Source organism: Diachasma alloeum, unplaced genomic scaffold (assembly GCF_001412515.2).
Source record: "Diachasma alloeum isolate Michigan unplaced genomic scaffold, Dall2.0 Dall_scaffold_00271, whole genome shotgun sequence".
Lineage (NCBI taxonomy): Eukaryota > Metazoa > Arthropoda > Insecta > Hymenoptera > Braconidae > Diachasma > Diachasma alloeum.
The window spans coordinates 27,945-48,200 of record NW_021680410.1 but is presented as its reverse complement, the minus strand read 5'-3'; the positions used below and the strand labels follow the sequence as shown (position 1 = coordinate 48,200).

Below are 20,256 nucleotides of genomic sequence, written 5' to 3'. Positions count from 1 at the left end.
GTAGAAAGTCTTTCCCGATAAGACAAGTTAATCCCAAGTAGCCTCCAATCAACCATTTCCCCAAGTCTTTCCCGCAAAGGTCCCATTTCCCATCGGCAATCAGTCCTGTTTGTGTTTTCGTACTTGCCATACAAACCTCGTCGGCGCAGGCTATAAGTAAGTCCCGCACGGCCAGCTACGATTTAATGTTGTCGGTGCGTTCGTGGCGCCAGCAGTTTGAAACGCACGCGTGACGAATTGCCTCCCATCAATTCCCCCGTCTCAATAATTACCCAATTACCCCAAAAAACCCCTACAAATGCACCCCAATTCCCGGATCCCCCTTAAACCCGAGAAAATTCAAAGTGACAAGTGGCTTAATCCTCCAAATCTAATAACCGTGACAATCCAAGTTGAAGTGTAACAAGAGTTGATGGCATGGAAGTTAAAAAATTGAACAAAAAGAATTGGAGACAGTAATAAAGAAAACGCACAGAGAAGAGAGTGAGAGGGACTATCGGCGTTGGGGAGAGGGAAAAAAAAATAGTGAGATAGAGGAGAGTGAGAGGGAGTAGGAGGTCAGGAGGATTGTGCCGGAGGTGGGGGAAAGCAGACTACTGGGCAAAGCGAGTCGGCTGATTGATTGTCACAAGGGGAAACACGGGGGGTGGGGGTGAGCCCGCAGGGTGGATGAGCCAAGGGGTGGTAGAAGGGGGGGCCGGGGTAGAATCGACGAAGATACTTGTCGGCAATTGGTTGTTTGCGGGGGGTGCGCGCATGGTCCGTTCCGGAATCATTGCGGATGGGGACTCTTGGTTGTTTGGATGGTGATTAGGATAGTCGGTAGCATAACGTTGACTAAGAGAGTACAATTACCCATCGGGCTGTATTGAATAATAAGTTTTGAAGGGAGAGAGAGAGAGAGAAAGAGAGAGTGGAAAAAAAATAATAAGTTGTTGATACAATGTCTGGTTTACTTTACACTCTACTCGGACTCGCCGCCAGTTCGAGTCTACATTGTGCTGTTAGACGTGAGATAAGTCCATGCACATGCAGACAGGAGGATTTTTCAAGTCCAGTTGTTGTTAATCCAGTATCAGTAACACCATCCACTGATCCGGGTAATGTTGGTGTTATTGTACCGAGTGGTAGTGTCAGTGGTGCTAGTGGTGGTGGTGTTAAAAATATTAATGCACATGGTCATGGTGAAAGAATTGAAGTTGTGTGCGAAAGAATGGAGTCATTTGGACAAGTTGCTGATGCACTCAGGGGTAAATTCACTGCTGAACAGCAGATTACTCTCAGAGTTTCGCACTCACAATTGCGCGATATATCGCGGCATGGTTTTAAGGAGCTCAGGATGTCGATAACACGGCTTGAATTGAATCATGATCATCTGAGGTAAGTGTCAACAGTGTCATTCATGTTTCGTGCCATTTGTTCGGTCAATATCAACTGCAAATGAGTGACCACTGCGTTGGTCTCCGTCAGCGTTTTCTCCCTTATTTTGTTGTAAATACAAATGGACAGAAGGTTGTACCACGTGTGTCTGACTATAGCATACACACCACTACTCACTTCACTCAAAGATGTGATAAATATAATTTTTCGAAGAAACTCTCCATTCATCTCCGACTCTCCCATAATGTGAGACGTGTGAATTACCAGTGTTGGGCCACATGCAGAGAGCACGTGGTTTTTTCATGCCCCTGTCTAGTCGAAAACAACAATAACACCACGTAAACCACATCGTTACACCGAGTCTGTTCATAATTCGAGATACCTCGGAACGAAAAATAAATTTTCGATAAAATAAAGCGTCTGCCACAGGCCGTTGCAACTTCTGGCGCCTCACAATAAATAAAGATAGGCTTAATCGTGCCTGACCTTTTTCAGATGACTGTGTAACGTGTTTATGTATGCATTTATCGCACTTATCAGTGGCAGTAATTAAATAATAAATCACAATGACCCTTAGGTTTGAAGTTTGTAAATGAGTCGATTATGGCTCCGGAAGTTTTTACCGAAATTTCGTATTTTTCACTGGATGAATTTTGAGGTAATGCCGATGGAATTGACGAGTGTATGAGGAATTTGTTTTCCAGTAATGTAGATGGGGAAGTATTCGCTGGATTGAGCCGCACGCAATACTTGAGTCTAGCCGATAACGAAGTATTGTCGATACCGAGGCATATTTTATCGCATCTGTCACTGCTTCGTACACTTGATCTCAGCAGAAATCGCATCAGTCGCATTGATTCTGATGATTTCAAGGTAATGGTTCGAAATTACTTATTAGTGTCGTAAATTATTCCTGAATTTTGGTGAAACGGACTTTCTTTAATCGTCAATGTCCTGATTAAGGCGCATCCCGAGATAATACCACCCAAAAGTTCGTCCCTATGGATTTCCGGAAAAAAAGTTTGAATTATTTAACTTATTGCATTCTCATAAGTTATTGATGACGACAACAATGACTGTTAAATAAGAAATTAAATTAATTAAATAAGTAATGATTAATTATTTAAATAGGTAGATAAGTAATGATTTCACGAAATTTCCACTTTTTAGAGTTGAATATCGCCGAACCTACGCAGTATAAAATTTTATAAAAAATTCATTGCATTTGAAATTTATTTGGAATTCATTGAATTTATTGTTTGGGGGACCCATAACTCCCGCTTGGTCTCTCTGAGAGGTAGTATAAACATTATCTATGAAAAACATGGGGACAATCCTGAGAAAAACCTGTTTTTTTAGAGATATACCTTGAATAATTCATGTCTCATTTTGAAGAAAGAATACCTTAAAATTTTTTTTTAAATGAGAAATTTCAATCTACTGTTCTCGAGATATTACGATTGAAGCATTCGATGCAGTAAATGTCTCACAAAAATAAATCCTTGAATTATCCCTTGAATTCTAGTTCAATATCTCCTGCTTAAGGTATATATCCCAAGACAATACCACCCAAAAGTTGGTCCCTAGAATTTCCGGAAAAAATTCTAAATCACTTGATTTACATCATTCTCATAAGTCATTGAGTTTTTCTGTCCTCATGTTTTTGGTGAAGGCAACAATAACTGTTTGAATCAAATGAATTATTTGTTAATTAATTGTACAAAAAACTGACCTTATTCGGAATTTATCAATCTACCCCGAAATCCTTTTTTAAGAACATCGTAAGAACCATTCTCTCATGAGATGGAAAAAATGAGTTCGGGGGACAATAACTCACGTTTGATCTTGCGTGCTAAAAGCCCGCGTTTCATTATTTATTATCTCCCAAGCTGTGTAGTACAGCTAGTTAGAATTTTTTCAATCCCTGGGGAATGTTATAAACATTATCTATGAAAAACATGCGGACAATCGTAAGAAAAACTTATTTTCTAGGGATATACCTTAAATCATGCGTTTTCAGTAACTCAAAAATGGGGAATTTTCATTTGGTTTTGATGCAGTAAACGTTTTACAAAAATGAGTCCTTCAATTATCCCTCGAATTAATAAAAAAATAATTATAATGTTTTCGTGAAATTCTTACTAAAATTGAATTTTAGGAAATGACGTTTTTTGTAATACAACAATATTTTCGTCAATTTTTTTACTAAAATTCAGGAGTAATTTGTGACGAATGTCTTCTCTCTCCATGTGTTTGATATGCGCTAATTCCCCAGTGTATGATGCAAGTGAACTGCAACAATCGCTATTAAATTTTCAGTACAATCCGACACTCCAGCATCTGTCAATGGCCGGCAATTCGATATCGGAAATGATACCCGGTTCGCTTCCACCACTCGTTCGACATCTTCATGTCGGTAGAAATCATCTCAATTCACTGAATCGAACCCTCCGGTATGTACAACATAACATCACTCTTAATATCCTGTTTACAATGTATCTCGAAGATGTCATTGGCTGATGAGTTAATGAGGGACAATTAAGCTTCCTCCTTCAAGACGATTCCATTAATCTTTCGCTTGACGTCTTATTGATTCAAAATGAAAACAATGTTTGCTTCTCTCACGTTCACAACATCACGTACGAAAAAATTTCATAGAAAAATTTAGCGAATTTTGTGAAAAATTCTACTGAACTTTTTATCAGTTTTTCTATTGAAAAATTATTTGCGTTTTTTTTTCAATTGAAATGTTCAATTATGAATATCCTATTGAGGCATTTTCTTTAGAAATTGGTAGACTTCATTTTTTGTTGTTATTTAAACTTGGAAAATATTAATTTAATGTCGAGGAATTTTTACAGAAAATACCTCAATAGAAAAAATTGTTTACAAAAATGAAATTCCACTCACGTTTTCTGTGAAATAGTTTCCATTGACGTTTTCTATAGAAACATTTAATAGAAAAAATTTATAGAATTTGATTTTTCTATAGAATTTACTCAGTAGATATTTTCTAGAAAAATTCCTAGATTTTGTCTATGACATAGCTTCTATTGGACATTTTCTATTTAAAAAAAAGGCACAATGAAGCTGTGGAATGATTCAATAGAATCAGCCAAAATCCTATAGAATTTCATTCTTCTATAGAATTTAGTTCACTGAGATATTTTCTATAGGCATTCCTAGGGTCAAATTTTCTGTTTTTTATTTAATTTGTTTTAAGGGAAAAAGAAAAATGGAGTAAAAAAAATTTTGAAAATTCACGTCAAGGAATTCCTACAGAAAATGTTTCCTGAAGATGAAATCTTACTGATTTTATCAATAATATAGACTCTATTAAAGATTTCAATTATTCATGATTTGCGCATTAATTCCACTTTTTCTAACTCAATTTTATTAAATTCCCACTAGCGATCTGAACCAACTGGAGTGGCTATTCCTAAATTCAAATGAACTCACGTCTTTGGACGGTGAACTACCAGCTTCTGGACACAATCTAAAGATGCTCTACGCCGCTGACAACGAATTGACTCATCTCCCAACGGAATTTCGTTATCTCCACAGACTTGAAACATTATTCCTTCAACACAATAACATTCACAGTCTCGATGGAACTCTGCAGAAGGCGCGAAGACTAAAGTTCTTAGAATTGTCTTATAATAATCTGCAAGAGGTAATTGATTCCCAAAAACTATACGCAGAGAAAAATTTACATAAACAATTCTTTTTTAATTTTTTTTAAATGTAAAATGTGAAGGACTTTAAATTATTTAATTTTCTCTGCAATTTCGAGATAAATTCCCATAAAAATGTTGTCTATCTGATAAAATAATATATCAACAAATATTCATTTTAAATATCAATTGAAAGTTAACAGAAGAAGATTTCGTAGAGGCTGTACACAAAAAAAAATTTACATAAAAAATTCCTTTTTAATTTTTTTAAAATATAAAATGTGAAGGACTTTAAATTATTTAATTTTCTCTGCAATTTCGAGATAAATTCCCATAAAAATGTTCTCCACCCGAAAAAATAATATATCAATGAATATTAATTTTAAATATCAATTGAAAGTTAACAGAAGAAGATTTCGTGGAGGCAGAGATGCTTGAAGATCTAGAATTGGGTCATAATTCCCTGAAATCATTGGGCGGTGATACAAGCATTGGTGGCGATGGCAACGGTAGTAACAGTGCTCTCTGGCCCCTGAGATCATTAAAGTGTTTAAATTTGACCCACAATGAGTTGAGTGAATTTTCATTCGCCTTGTTACGTGGACTCAAGGAATTACGTCTCCTCGATCTTTCTAGTAATCGAATTGTCCGTCTCTATCGTGGACCAACTGAGGTATGTCAGGCACACATTTTTCAAGGTTGAAACAATTGTCCCTGATTAATGAATTCATTGATTTACGTAGAATCTCGTTGAGGAGGAGGGAGAGGAGATACCTGGTGCTAGTATCCAAGACATGCGACTGCAGAATAATGAATTGAGTAGTCTAGAGGGCTCATTATTCATAGGAATGCGGGAATTGCAGAGGCTCAATCTGAGTCATAATGCACTGGGGCCAACCATTGGACCGCAAGATCTGAGGGGTCTCGAGGGACTGCGTGTCTTAGATCTTTCTTACAACAGACTTACGACACTTGAGGACACATCGGAGGTGAGTGCATTCCATTATTTTTGCATTCTCTTCTGTTGTTCTCATGTGAATGATTCTTTTTCCCTTCAATGTCGACAATTTTTGCCGGTAATGTCCTGCTACAGCTTTTGGGAATTTTTAGCATATTGTTTCTCTGAAATTTTGAGGAATTTCGTGATTGAAAATGCAAACTTTTATGGGAAAATTAATGGAAAGTGGACGTTAGTAGAATTATTTCATGGCAATTAATGGATGTCAGGTAAATTCAGGTGAATGTATTCTTGAATTTTGAATTGATTGCAAAATGTGGGGAATTTTATTTCATTCAGTTCATTTCTTTTTTATTTCGTAAAGAGCCAACAGGAGATGGCCAATTAAGGGATCAAATTAAATGATCATGAAGGATCATAAAGAAATTAATAAAATGAATGGATCAACATAATAATCAGGATTATTCATTTTTTATTATTTTATTTGGCACTGAATATTCAGGTTTTGACTGGAAATTCAAGGAAATTGGAGAATTCTCATCCTCCTGCGATTAAAAAATTTTGAATTCCATTCAAGTATCACTGAAATGTGAAATTTTATATTTCATTCCTCTTGAACTAAATTTAATAATAATTAATTAATTGAAACCCATGAAACTTTCAATTGGTGTCAGAACGCATTTGAGCACAATATTATCTATATAATATATTGAACATTCAGGGGAATATATTCTTGAATGAATATATTTGGTACTGAATATTCATGTTTCGACAGAACATTCAAGTAAGCTGGGAAATTCTCATCTTTTTGTTGTTTAAAAAATTGAAATTCCACTGAATTCTCAGTGAAACCTGAATTTTCATGATTTCTTTTCCCCTATATCTAATTTAATGTCACTTTCCTCACAATTTTTTCCTAATAGTGTTCGTTCTATTTGCATTCTAATGCAAAAATTAATGGATTGAAAAAATTGGGACCCAAAACCCAGTATTATCTATATAATATATTAAAAATTCAAAATTTTACGAAAAAATGGAAAATTACGGTTCAATTATGGAAAATGCAAGTAAATTCTCATCTTTCTGCTGTTCAAAAATGTGAAATTTCATTAAATGTTCAGTAAAACCTGCAATTTAATGATTTCTTTCCTCCTAAATCAAGTTGAATGTCACTCTCCTCAACTTTTGTTTCCACCAGTGTTCGTACCATTTTCGTAGCAATGAAAATTGATGAATTAAAACCCACGAGTCTTCCAATTGATGTAAGAATTGGAATTCCAACCGAATATTATCGAATTCCTTTTCAACAACCGCTTTATTCTCTTTCATCACTGTTTACAGACGTATTTGCCAGCTCTAGAGGAGCTCAATGCATCCAACAATCGTCTGATAACACTATCAGAACGAGATTTCCGGGGTTTTCCAGGTTTATGCTGGGCAGATGTCAGTGCCAATGAGATAAGATCATTGACACCGGAATTGGTCGCTAATACACGATGCACAGTTCATGGAGTGCCCGATGTATTACGCATTTACTTACAAGGTAAATACTTTCATGATTCATATCACGCCACAAAACAAGACCAAACGATCGCCGCTCTGAGGGAATACAAATTTCAAGAGTCGTGTAGTGAATTATAATAACAATACTGCCCTTGTTATTGTGATTAATTGGTGTACAGGATGTCTCAAAATTGATCTGACATATTGTGACCCTCACAACATGAAAGCTCGGGGGATTATTTGAAGACGAATGATTTCCAGACATCAAATTTGTCAATTAAATTGCGTGAGAAAAATTTGAAAACAATCATGAATATTTAGCGTCATTATAATTACATTCTGCAGACAATTATTTTTTTTAACATTTGTTGTTTATAAATAAATAATTGAAATTGTTTAAACTTTCGGAAGGTTTCGGTAAAATTCTGAATATGAATAAATTTGTTTCGATTCCGAACAAATGATTTTCATGGTAGAAAATCGACTGTTTATAAATTATTTACTGAAAATGGTCGTAATTTTCAAACATTGCCATTTTTTTATTATTTCATCAATCTTTCTCCAAAAATAAACTATCTAATTTGTTTCTCAGATTTGTAAAATGTTTTCTAACAGTTCAATATCGAAATTCAAACTCAAACGTGCAAAAGTTGAATAATAAAATAATTGAGAAATATCCGAAAATTTCGAGTCGAATGGGGAAAAATAGCTGAAGTCCTTAGATATTCTTAAATGGAAGACGGAGTATGATCTACTGCCCTTTGCTCTTGATACCTTGTAAACAAAGCGTCGGAGACAGAAATTTTAAAAACTTTCATCTCCAAATGACCTTCCGCGAGCTACACTGAGAGAAAAACAAACACGTTGTCAAACAAGTCTTGTTTGGGCCAACAAAATCGCTAGTTAAAAATTGCCAAAAAAGAAGTTGTTTGGTTCGAATTTGAAAGTCTCAAACATGAATAATTGTTCTGCTTTCGACAGCAACAAAATATTTGGCTCAAGAGGCGGATAATTCACACCGGACGTTGCCTTTTCAGGATGAAAATATCTCATATAGAGGAAAATTTATCAACAAATATTTTATCCCTAAGTTACAAGATTGCTTTCATCTCATTATTATTGTTTCATTTAAGGGTTCATTTCTTGTCTGTGATTATTAGACAGCCGAAACGAAAAACTACTATCCCTTGTTCCGCATAAAACAAAGATGTTTCGGGAGCAAAATACCTATGGAAGTATCGAATAACGAAGGAGTAGTGCTAGAAATGACATTTCTTGCGTGTACAGAGAATGCAATTTTTTTTTAACTACTAAATCTATGTTCGTAACAAAAATGTTTCATTCCGACGTACTCTCTGCATGTTTGGCACAAAAAAATCCTTTTTTGATAATTTTCAAAAAGCTATTTTCTTGGCTCAAGTAAGACTTGTCTGAGAACTTTGTCGTTTTTCTCTCAGTGTACCCTCACGATACGTCAAATCCGTTTCGATTATTAAATATTGCTACTCATTGGGAAATGAATCTGCAGTTTGTTTTATGACATTTTCATGCCACCATTCATCCAATATTATTTTTCACTCGAATTTATTAGAACGATTAGATACCGGAATTATCGTTATTTCATGACGCCAGAGCCACAATAAGTCACTAAAATCACGAGATACGACACTTAGAAAACTATGAATGCGAGATAACGAGTGATTACTGAAGTGTACATTACCATGTATGAAGTTTCATTCAAGCGGAGTTTGACCTCGGATAAGGAAAAGGGGTTGCCAAATACAAAGATTCAAGAGTTACATCAATGTTGTCTGTTCCCTCCACCATTAATCCCCCTCAATTGTCCTTCCCTCGGCTCGACCCTTCCTTATCTTCATCATCCAAAATGATAAATTTTCCAGAAGCAGAAAAAAAAATAACAATAACACGCATTTTTACAGATAACCCAGTGTTGTGTGACGCCGGTCTGGCCGACCTAACGGTTGCACTGGAAGTCAACCATGCAAAGGTCTATGGGGTCACCAGTAACTGTCCAACGACGATGAAGACGCCAACTGAAACAACATCTACCCTGCCTCCATTACCGCCCACCCTTTTTATTGCGGCTGCTGCTGCCGCATCTGGTGGTAATGTATCATTTGCTGCGACACTCGAATAAAATTATGTACTGAGAGGATGAGAGGAATGCAGAGAGATAATGAAGCTTTAGTTTTTAGGGATGTTTTAGTGATTTTACAAACTTTAACGTACGACGAAAATTTTGTTGGGAAACGTAGGGCGTTCGATAGAAAATTCTACCAAAAACGTCAATGGAATTCGATTTCGCTGCACAAATAATTCTGTTGCCATATTTTCTAGTGAAATTCCTCGGCTCAAATGTTCTCAATGTTTTTTTGTTGGATTTTGGTATGAAAGAGAAGGAAAATAGAGTAGAGAAAACTCGGGAAATTCATGTCGAGGAATTTGTAGAGAGAATGTCTCGATAGAAAATAGTTTCTATTGGTCATTTTCTTTAAACAAAATTCAGTAGAAATTCAATCGAATTTGCTGTTGAATTCGCTAGGTTTTTCCGTGCTATTTATATTTTTTCGCGCGTGTTATTATTCATTTTTAGGGATTCTTGACATTAACTAGAATGACCCTAAACTTGAGGGATTCAATCGCTGAAATGTGGGGACAAAATCACACGAAGAATCATTGTTCAATCTAGGTAATCGGAAAGTGAAGTTATATTTTGCGAATTTTTATTTGAAATTAAGGAAGAATTGTGAAGCAAAAGATAAATTTATCGTTTAAAATTTTTTCGCAAATACTGTTAGAAATTTTGGCTTTTTTTCTGGTAAACTTCCGGAAAATGTTCATCACATTATAATTACTATAAAATAATTGAAGGAAAATGTAAATTTCGGTTCAATTATTCCATGAAAATGAATTAAAATCAGAATAATTCAGGTAAAAATATTCTTGAATTCTCAATCGATTGGAAATTCAGTTTTAAATATTCATATTTTCATTGAAAATTGAAGTAGGTTGGGGAATTCTCGTCTTTCTGTTGCTCACAAATTGGGAATTTCATTGAACTTCCAGTGAAATCTAAAATCTCAATGTCACTGAAGATTACTAGTCAACTGCTGATAAAATTTTAATTCTTTTCTAAAAGCGAACCAACAGTAAAATTTGTGAGTTATTCGTGAAAAACTACAAGAAAAACTGGTTAATTTTACTCCATTTTCGGCAGATTTTTTCATTTCTACTCTATTTTCTTTGGAATTCTTCGTTGATTTATTTCACCTGTCTCGGGAAATTAGCGATAAAATCACATCATTCTAGCATTTTCACTCATTAAATTTCAGCATCAAATCCCTAAAAACTAAAACTTTTAATTTTTCTGCGATAAGAAAGTCAAAACGATGGAGAAGATTCAAATTTATGTCGTGTGAATGTAAGAATTGTAGTTGATTATTATTATTATTTAGGCACAGGCATTGTTGTAGACATTGTAAATAGTTATCATTTTTTCCCCTATACATGTTTAAATTTAGGTTTCAGATATTATTATTTCCTAGTATAAACTTCACGCCTCTACTATCCAAAATGACGAATATTTTAGAAATAACTGATAGTTATTATCGAGGGATCAGATATAATAACTTGAAGCCAGAAAATATTGTGAATCAATAGGTACAGTTTGAGATAAAAAAATTAATGGGAGAGAACTCATGACTGCAGGTCAACTGATGAGTAAAATGAAATCTGTCAAATTGAGACTTGTTCAATTGTCAGTGGGCGAGATGTAGTTGACCTCACTACTTGACCCCGTGCCCATAAAAATGATTTGTTATTGACTCGGGCATTGCATACGTAATATATCCATCACAAATATTTCGAATTATTAATATTATTTATCATTCTTCATTCCTGTTAATTCGTTGCAGGCGAGAAAATTGACAAGTTGAAAATTTGAAAAATTCATCGTAAAAATCTCTGTTAAAAATGTACTACTGAAATTTCTGGTACAATTATTGAAAATTGAATTTCGTCATTGAAGTTTCAGAATTTTATGGAAAAGTGAATGGAAATTGTTAATTTTAGAGTTATCATTCCGTGGACCTTAACAGAATTCAAGAAGATTGAAGGAAATTAATTGGCACTATATATCAGCTAAATATCAATGTTTTGAAAATTCAATCAAGAAACTCAGGAAATTCTCGTCTTCCTGCTGCTCAAAATTTTGGAATTTCATTGAAATTTTAGTAAATTAAAACTTTGGGATTTATTTGCCCTTGAGACCAATTCAATGTCACGCTCCTGAGAATTACTAGGGGAATGTCCATGAAATTTCAAATCTTTTCCAAGAGTGATCAATGATATTGATTTTTAATAAAAATATCTTCTCAAGTTAGTTGTTAAAGACCGTTAGTTTAGGTATCCAATGACTTGTTGAAAGTTTTTTTTAATTCATGATTGAATCTGTTGAATGTCTTTGACTGAAATTTCTGGTACATTTGGAAATTTTCGTCACATTACAGTTCCACTGAAATTTCAAGGAATTTCAAATTTATTAAAAATTCATAATTTCATGGAAAAATCAATAGAAACCGTGAATTTCAGTTCGATTACTTCATGGAGATTAACAAAAATCAGAAAAATCGAAGTAAATACATTCTTGAATTTACAATTAATAGAAAATCTGGAATAATTTGGTATTGAATATCAATATTTTAATTGAAATTTCAAATAACTAGGGAAATTCTCATCGTTCTGCTGCTAAAAATTTTGGAACTCCATTAAATTTTTAGTAAACTCTAGACTTTTGGGATTTATTTCCACTTGAGTCAAATTCAATGTCACTCTCTCGGAAATTACTAGTCAACTCTCCCCGAAATTTCAATAGTTTTCTAACAGTGATCATCAATGATATCAATTTTTGCCCTGAAAATATCTCCCCAAGTCATTTTCTAAAAGCCATTCACAAAACTACTGAATCATTGGCTGAAAATTAAAGAAAAAAATCATCACAAGAATCACTATTAAAAATTTTGACTGAAATTTCTGGTACACTTCTCGGAAATTTTCATAACATTATAGTTCCACTGAAATTCCGAGAAATTTCTCTCATTAAAAACTCAGAAGTTCATACAAAAATCAATAGAAACTGAATTTCAGTTCAATTACTGCGCAGAAATCACCAGAAATCCAAGTAAATATATTATTGGATGTCCAATTAATTAAAAATCTAGAACAATTTGGTACTGAACATTAATGTTTTTACTGAAAATTCAACTGAATTCTGAACGTTCCCGATTAATTTCCCCCTAAATAAAATTAAACGTCGCTCTCCCGAAAATTACTAGTCAACTGTCCCTGAAATTTCACTAGTTTTCTAACAGTGATCCATGACATCAACGTTTACTGGAAATATCTCCTCAAGTCATTTGTCAGAAGCCATTCACTTAGGTATTGAATCATAGAATATTCGTCATAGTATTCAAAATAACTCATAGTCTTATTTCATTCAACAACTGGGTTATAAAAGTGAATGATACGACGAGGAAAAAATTCAGTAATCATGAATGATCCGATCAGCTTCAATTATCCAGAAGTCAAAGTCAGACCTATTGAACTGTTAAGTATTGTAAGTGAAAAATTATTTCATAGCGCTAACCATCGGAATACATATATGCATACATTACATCCATAATCTGAAGACAGATGACTCCAAATGAAATATTTATACACATGTGTGCATATATTGATACGATATGTAACATTCTTAGCTTCTAAGTAATTTATCAACGCTGTGATTTGCAGTTTTTTGCTTTTGTTTTTTTTTTTAAATCAATTTTCTTTTCTTCAATTCGAAGGTTCATGTTGATGATCGTTAATGGACCTCTAAGTCTAAAGAAAAATTGAATGGAATGTGAATCTATTATTGATCTCTGATAATAGAGAGATAAATAAAAAAAATATTATTGCAAAATAACGATAAAACGTTATATTTTGATAAGAAAAGCGTTCATGGTTGATCAGTGGATAAAATTTGACATGTATATGTAACGAATCGTGTGTCTGTGAACATGGAAAGGAAACAATGACGAGAGAAAAAAAAACAAAGTTTCTAGATATCCTAATTTTTATCAATAAAGGCTTTACTCTTCTAAAAAATATGAGTATTTCTTAATGTTCATTCGAATCAATAAAGTATTATTTATGGCTGACATAGTATTTTAAGAAAGTACTTCGTATTTGACATATAAATCTTGCAATATCGAGTGTCTCGTAATCTCTCGATAAATTCAATTTCATTTCGGTAAGATACTTGTCTTTCAGTGGTGGTTGAATGTTCGAGACTGAAATAAAAAAGTATCTCATTAAAACCTAAAGAGGATCTTTTATTTGTGTAATGCAAGGGAATGAACGAATGGTGGAGACTCACCTCGCCATGCTCCATGGGAATTCTGGAGGACTATGTAATAATTGTCTTTGTTGGGATTTGTGTTGAGGAAGAGGGTCACAGTTAATGTGTCGTGGTCGTCCTGGTGCTGAACGTCGATGTGGATGTTCAATTTCTCTTTGTATACTGCTATTGCCATCTTTATGGCATTCCATTCCTTCTTCTTTGCCTCCTTTTGCTTTGACAATTCTAGGAACAAACGAAAGATGATGTAGTTCCATTGTATGACTGTTTCAGGGACAATTCAATGACGAAGTTCATTGAAAATTAGTTTTTTCAGTGAATTTCAAACTGTAAAATGCCATTTTTTTTCAGATATTTTTTTTCATACCACTATTTTTCATAGCTGGAAAAGTAGAAATTTACTTTTTATTTTGAACCCTAAGGATCCTGGGAGCAGTGAATTTAGTTTAACGTAAGTTTCAGTTTAATAATTATGAAAAACTACTTTTAAAAGTGTTGAATTGGAAAGTTTTGAACTTCAATGAAAATCAAATGCAAAAATAATAATTTATTAATTGAATTTAAAATAGTGGAATCGAATTATTTCAAGACATTTTCTTTCATAATTTTTGGTCATAGTAATAAAAACAGAAATTCGGTTTGAGACTTGAGGATTCTTGGAATATTATATTAATAATAACATAAGGCATTATGGAAAAATGTCTTTAAAAAATGTCCTATTGAATTTCAAAAATTTGAACTGACTTTCAGCCATTTCCTCTCACTATTTTCGATAGTACAGTGGAAAAATAGAAATTTATCATGAGACTCGACATTATTGAAGTATTAAATTGCAATTAATTTGAATCTTAATTCAAAAATATCAAAACAACTAAATTTGAAACCTTGTCGAACTTTCAGGCTTCAACTCAATTTTTTTTTCGATGAATAAATTTTAAAAACTTCAAAACCTTAATCAAAGTCGATTTTCCTCACTCGCATTTTCTTGAACCAAAACATTCGAAAACTCTCCCAATAAATATTATTTAAATAATCATGTTATTATTCATTCCCCTCGCAATACTTCATAAATTGAAAATAAAAATAATTGACACTGATTTCCTAGAAATTATGTTAAATTATTTGAAATTAAATTAATATTAAAATAAATACCTTGTTGTAAATCAACCATTTCCAGTGTGAGCGCTTCCCTGCGAGCTTTTTCTTTGCTGATGTCGTCATCCAGACTTTCTTCAAATGCGATGGCATTAGCGATTTTCTTATTCAATACTTTTTGGTCCAGAAGCAAACTGTCCAGTTTTGTTTCCAGGTTTCTGGTCTCATTGGACAATTGTGATATTAATTCTACATTCTGCTCCAATTTGTTCCAAGTTCCTGAACAAAACAGAAAACATGTTATTTGCTATGAATTTTTATTCTATTAATTTGATGCCTAAATTCTATCACTTACCTTTATAATTATTCAACTCTTCTGTCAAAAAATGAGTTATTTTCGTTCGACAGTCATGCAGGTATGTGTTTAACCTCTTGAAATATGCTTTCTCCTCGTCAGGGCAGGAGAAAAGTGTCTCTACATCACACTCCAATCCACTTTTTGCCATCTTACACATTGTTTCATGAACATGGAATTACCGAAGTCAAGGAATAAAACAGAAGAGTGATTGGACAATCAAAATTGACAAGATAAAACTGTAGACATCCACTGTAAACACTCAACGGTTCATGCAGTTTGAAAATTCACTAGTGATTATCACCAACTCTCGAGAGGTGAATAACCCTAGGAAATTTTATAGGGATTTTATTTCAGCGCCATTTTTCCGCGGTTAGTTTTAAATATTTGCCTCCAAAACCCATAATGCTGAATACTTTCAATAATTATTTTAAACTCATCATTTATTTAATTATGGTATTATTTAGAGTTTGAAACGTTGTATATTTTAAGAAACAATTTCGTCAGAAAAGTCGGACGATGGTTGAGACAATCCTCACTTGTTGAATTTTTTGTATTATTTAGAATTTGAAATGTTGTATATTTTAACAAAGAATTTCTTCAGAAAATTCTGTCGACGATTGAGAAAATTCTGAGTCGTTAAATTTTTTCTCCAAGATCGGTTAGATAAAATTAGTAATTAAAAAATGATTACAATGATTAGATACTCTTGCACGTATGATTAAAGACGATTAAGCTAATGACTAGATACGATTTTTTTAAAATTCACTATGAGTTGGGAACGAATACCAACACTCGAGAGTTGAATAATCCCAGGGAATTTCATAGGGATTTTATTTAGACGCCATTTTTCCGCGGTGATTTTCAAGTATTTGCCTCTAAAACCCATAATTCCGAATACTTCCAGTAATAATTTGAAATTCATGCTTCATTTAATTATTTTATGATTTAAATTTGTGAATTTAGTATATGTTAGTGAAACTATTTCTTCAGAAAAGTCTTTCGATGGTTCGAGACAACTCACTTGTTGAATTTTTTGTCCAAGGTCGGGCTGATAAAGGCAATAAAAATTATTACAATCATTAAATATTTTTGAACGTATACTTAAAGACACGATAAAAACCGAACAAAGATTGACACCTGCAGAATCGGTCTGTTTTGCGGTATTCGTAAGGTCTGATTTTGTTGATAAATAATAAAAGAACATTATTCTTTTATTCTTTTTATTATTCTTCGTGATTCCAAGAAGAATTACGTCGCAGCTATTCAAATATCTGATGAAACAGTATAATTTGACAAACAACCGTGGGGAAGTATTTTGACTTGTTAATATCAAGGTTTTAGATAAAACGTATTTGCACAGATGTGACCTATATAACGTACATTTTGTCGAATTTAGGTGCAAATAGGCAGCGGCTTTCGGATCCAATAGTCAGTGGTTACTCAATGATAGAGGAATTCGGATTGGAAGATAAAAATGATTTTTAAAGTGTATTTCGTTGTTCTTCTTGCCTGCACTTTCATCCATGCTGGACCTGTGCGAATAAAGCAAGTGAGTGTCAAAGAAAAATCTTCAATTTATTCAGAATTTTGGGTGTTACCTCCACTTACAAATCATCATTATTGAGGGGAAGTGAGTCGGACCGCATTTCGCGGTTCTAATCCCCACCTCGCGGAGACTCATGATATTCGGCTGGTCCCCTCTCAGAGGTATCATTCATGATTAACTACAATGTTAGAAATTTCTGGAAATTTCAGTCACATCGTGATCAGAATTTTCGATGTTGTGAGGTTGAATTCAATTTCAAATGAAAAGCGTTCACTAAATTTCGCATTCATTTTAAAATTCAAGAAAATTGGGCTTTTCATGTTTAACAATCATTGGTTTTTCAATGAAAGCTTGAATATCCAAACTCATCGTGAAAATTGAATATCACATACAATTCAATTTTCAATAAACTGAGAATTCAAAAAAGTTGTTGACTGAATTTTCAAAAATTTCAAGGTTGTTCAGTGCCGTATGGACCTGAAAATCGAGAATTACTTGAACATTCAAGAAATTAACTGATTCACCAATGAAGAAATATCCAGAAATTTCATGTAACTTTGTCGTTGTTAAAAATTTCAAGTGTTTTTGCTTGAAATTTCCAGAGTAATTTTCGGAAGCCTGAATCCTATGGCATTTTAAAAAACTAATTCGTAATTGTTATTGTGCACATTTTTTCAAAACTTTGAAAAAGCGTCTGCACCTCAAAAAATGGAAATCAATACTAATCCAATAGAAATCCATTTCCGATTGATTTTCTTATGCGTATGTTCTTCCTACTAGCCCTCATCGCGAGCAATTTCGGTATTCGATGATGCCGATACCCATGTTATTGAGAATCTTGAAGATCTTCAAAGCAACACGTCCACAAAAGATGCTAATTCCGATAAAGAAGTCTCCAATGAATTCCAGACTGGATTCCCAATTCTGCCAGGATTTAATGATCAAATGACTGAGGCTCCCCATCCAGAAAATACGAATAAAAATGACATTGCGGTATCGGAGGAAAATACAAAACCAAATGTAAACCCAGATGTCAATCGAGTACCTGTCCAGGAAAGCCAAAATCCTCAGATTAACAACACCGCTAACAGTGAAGATGATGAAGATGGCGAGGACTTCGACTTCGACTTCGATTGGGGAGGGTCTGAAGACGAACCGCAGGTAATTAATCAACGAGAAAATAGCGTATTTCGATACAACTTTTCCAGATCACATGATCCGACTCATGCACGGACAGAAATTTTTGATAAAAATTATCCTACCGTTCTATAAAAGTGTATCATGAGTCATCGTTTCCTCATTTCTATCCCAAAATTTAGTAAAAATTGATATATGATGATCAAATTTTATTCTACGTTAGAGGACTTTTATCCTGACGCATAATAAATTTTACCTTTCCAGTCTAATAATTCTTATGTAGATACCAACGAAAATTCTAGAACGGTTGGTAAATTTTACCCTAGGGGTACAGCAATTTTTACTCTACCGGCACGTTAATTTTTATTTTCATCAGGATAAAATTTCTCTAACGTAGAATAAAATTTGATCATCATATATTAATTTTTACTAACTTGCGGGATAGAAATGAGGAAACGAGGACTTATACACTTTTATAGAACGGTAGGATAATTTTTATCAATCACTTTTTACTGGATGTTCCGTACTTTTTACCGTGACTTTATTTTGACGCTCGATATTAACCCCCTAAGGTGAATTTCAATATCCCCCACTCTACGGCCGTCTTAGCGGAATGCCAGCATCCCCACTCGAGCGCCCTACTAGAGGAGGGTGTGCCTGTACCGCTCAGCGGGTAATACCACTCCCCCGATTTTCTCCGCAACCATCAACTTAAAAATTTCTTTCTGTTGAGCCCAGGTTAGGTTGCGGCTCGAGCGATACACGCAAAACCCTGTGAGCGGCATTGGAATCGTGCCGAGCGGTATTACCCGATGGCGGGTAGTACCGCTCAATAGGCTCTCTCTTTTATTTTCAATCAATTTTGTGGATTCTAGGGAGAATTAGGCGTCTACACTTCGAGAATAACGAGTTCAATAGTTAAAGAAGTCTCACAAATACGTTTTTTATACTCAAGTTGAAATATAAAATATACAACTGGCATTTCCCCTTAGGTGGGCGGTACAGGCACACCCTCCCCTACGCTTTACTACGCTTTTCACCTTAGAGGGTTAAGGAAATCCCGTAGAATTGTTCATTCATAGATCTAATCCCCTCGAATAGGAACAAGGTCCAGTCTCAGGCATCCTCAATGAAATCGCAGACGTTGTCGAGCAATACATCCAGTCAGCGGTCAAAGTTGGGGAAGACATTTTTGGGTCTGAGAAGGATGATAATAATGGAGATAGTGATTATACTTTGCTCTGAAGTAATGGATTTCTCATCATGCCGTGTGTCAAGTGACATTCTTCACGCATCGTGATGTATGAGGTGGTTTTTCTCATCTCCCACACATTAAAAACCACTTTTCCACACTCGTATCGAAATGTACTATATTACACGTGTAAACCTATATTTCTACATTTGTTAATGAAAATAAAGATGTTTGTATGAAGAAGATTCAGAAATGAGGAGTTTTACTTATTTATCAGGAAATTTTAAGACTTCCAAGGATTGCTGGCGCATCATAAAATGAAAACTTAATTAATTTTCAAATTAAAGAAATGTTGATTTTTTTCTAAGACAGTGAGAGTCCCATTTTGAAAAAAAAATCGAATAAGTGTAAGTTTTTATGGAAGTATGCCGCCATTTATTATTAATCATGATATTTTTGAGAATCATAACAGATTTCATTCGTTATGTTCATGGTTTTCTCTGACTTAATAAATAATGCAAATTGTATTTTCGTTTAATTATGCTCAATTTCTTCGCTTTTGTTTTCCGCATGTTTTTTAGTAGTGTTAAAAAACTAGTTTTCGGGTAATTGTTTGTAGTTTTTGAAACTCTTTCAATTGAAAAATAACTTCCAGAGGATGGAACTTCAAGTGACATGTGAATCCTTAAAGTAGTATAAACAAATTGAAACAAACAAAAATATTCTGGTTGAGTTCGTGCTCAATTGGCAGTCTAGTATTATTGATAAGTATCAATAATTAATTATCAACTTTTAAACAAATAATAATTCTGTGTAAAATGTGATTTAAATGATGCTGAACACAGGGAGAAATTTTCTAGAAAAATTCTAGTATGAGTACTGGAAAAAATCACAATCCACCGGATGTGAAAAATTCTGGTGCTGTTAAGGTCAAATTTCTTGGTATTTCTGGTAAAATTTCTGAGGATTTCTGTGAAATTTTCACAGAAATACGA

At 33.9% G+C, this 20,256-nt stretch overlaps 3 protein-coding genes across 4 annotated transcripts; 2 read left to right on the top strand and 1 right to left on the bottom strand.

The window, feature by feature from the left end:
- The first annotated feature begins 743 nt into the window (after positions 1-743).
- LOC107037911 (insulin-like growth factor-binding protein complex acid labile subunit) lies at positions 744-10,461 on the top strand. The gene is made up of 8 exons (XM_015256737.1): positions 744-1,380; positions 2,085-2,253; positions 3,700-3,833; positions 4,792-5,053; positions 5,455-5,727; positions 5,798-6,043; positions 7,354-7,555; positions 9,456-10,461. The coding sequence occupies exons 1-8, from the start codon at positions 944-946 to the stop codon at positions 9,671-9,673; spliced, it is 1,941 nt and encodes a 646-aa protein (XP_015112223.1). The 5' UTR covers positions 744-943; the 3' UTR covers positions 9,674-10,461.
- A 2,982-nt stretch (positions 10,462-13,443) lies between these two features.
- LOC107037910 lies at positions 13,444-15,653 on the bottom strand. The gene is made up of 4 exons (XM_015256736.2): positions 15,384-15,653; positions 15,086-15,307; positions 13,952-14,158; positions 13,444-13,865 (listed from the first exon to the last, which is right to left on the bottom strand). The coding sequence occupies exons 1-4, from the start codon at positions 15,541-15,543 to the stop codon at positions 13,720-13,722; spliced, it is 735 nt and encodes a 244-aa protein (XP_015112222.1). The 5' UTR covers positions 15,544-15,653; the 3' UTR covers positions 13,444-13,719.
- An 891-nt stretch (positions 15,654-16,544) lies between these two features.
- LOC107037860 lies at positions 16,545-19,432 on the top strand. 2 transcript variants are annotated; one of them, XM_015256638.1, is made up of 4 exons: positions 16,545-16,708; positions 16,783-16,935; positions 17,713-18,093; positions 19,171-19,432. In XM_015256638.1, exons 2-4 carry the CDS (start codon positions 16,861-16,863, stop codon positions 19,312-19,314), a joined length of 600 nt encoding a protein of 199 aa, XP_015112124.1. In that variant the 5' UTR covers positions 16,545-16,708; positions 16,783-16,860; the 3' UTR covers positions 19,315-19,432. The 2 variants fall into 2 exon arrangements, with proteins under 2 accessions (XP_015112124.1, XP_015112123.1); XM_015256637.1 differs by having other exon boundaries at positions 16,545-16,935.
- The last annotated feature ends 824 nt before the right edge of the window (positions 19,433-20,256 follow it).

Coding starts and splice junctions, on each gene's coding strand:
- LOC107037860 (XM_015256638.1), top strand. CDS start 16,861: ATGATTTTTAAAGTGTATTTCGTTGTTCTTCTTGCCTGCACTTTCATC. Junction 16,936..17,712: donor GACCTGTGCGAATAAAGCAA/GTGAGTGTCAAA, acceptor TCTTCCTACTAG/CCCTCATCGCGAGCAATTTC. Junction 18,094..19,170: donor GGTCTGAAGACGAACCGCAG/GTAATTAATCAA, acceptor CCCCTCGAATAG/GAACAAGGTCCAGTCTCAGG.
- LOC107037911 (XM_015256737.1), top strand. CDS start 944: ATGTCTGGTTTACTTTACACTCTACTCGGACTCGCCGCCAGTTCGAGT. Junction 1,381..2,084: donor TTGAATCATGATCATCTGAG/GTAAGTGTCAAC, acceptor TTTGTTTTCCAG/TAATGTAGATGGGGAAGTAT. Junction 3,834..4,791: donor TCACTGAATCGAACCCTCCG/GTATGTACAACA, acceptor AATTCCCACTAG/CGATCTGAACCAACTGGAGT.
- LOC107037910 (XM_015256736.2), bottom strand. CDS start 15,543: ATGTGTAAGATGGCAAAAAGTGGATTGGAGTGTGATGTAGAGACACTT. Junction 14,159..15,085: donor AATGGTTGATTTACAACAAG/GTATTTATTTTA, acceptor GTTTGTTCCTAG/AATTGTCAAAGCAAAAGGAG. Junction 13,866..13,951: donor TTCCCATGGAGCATGGCGAG/GTGAGTCTCCAC, acceptor TTTTTATTTCAG/TCTCGAACATTCAACCACCA.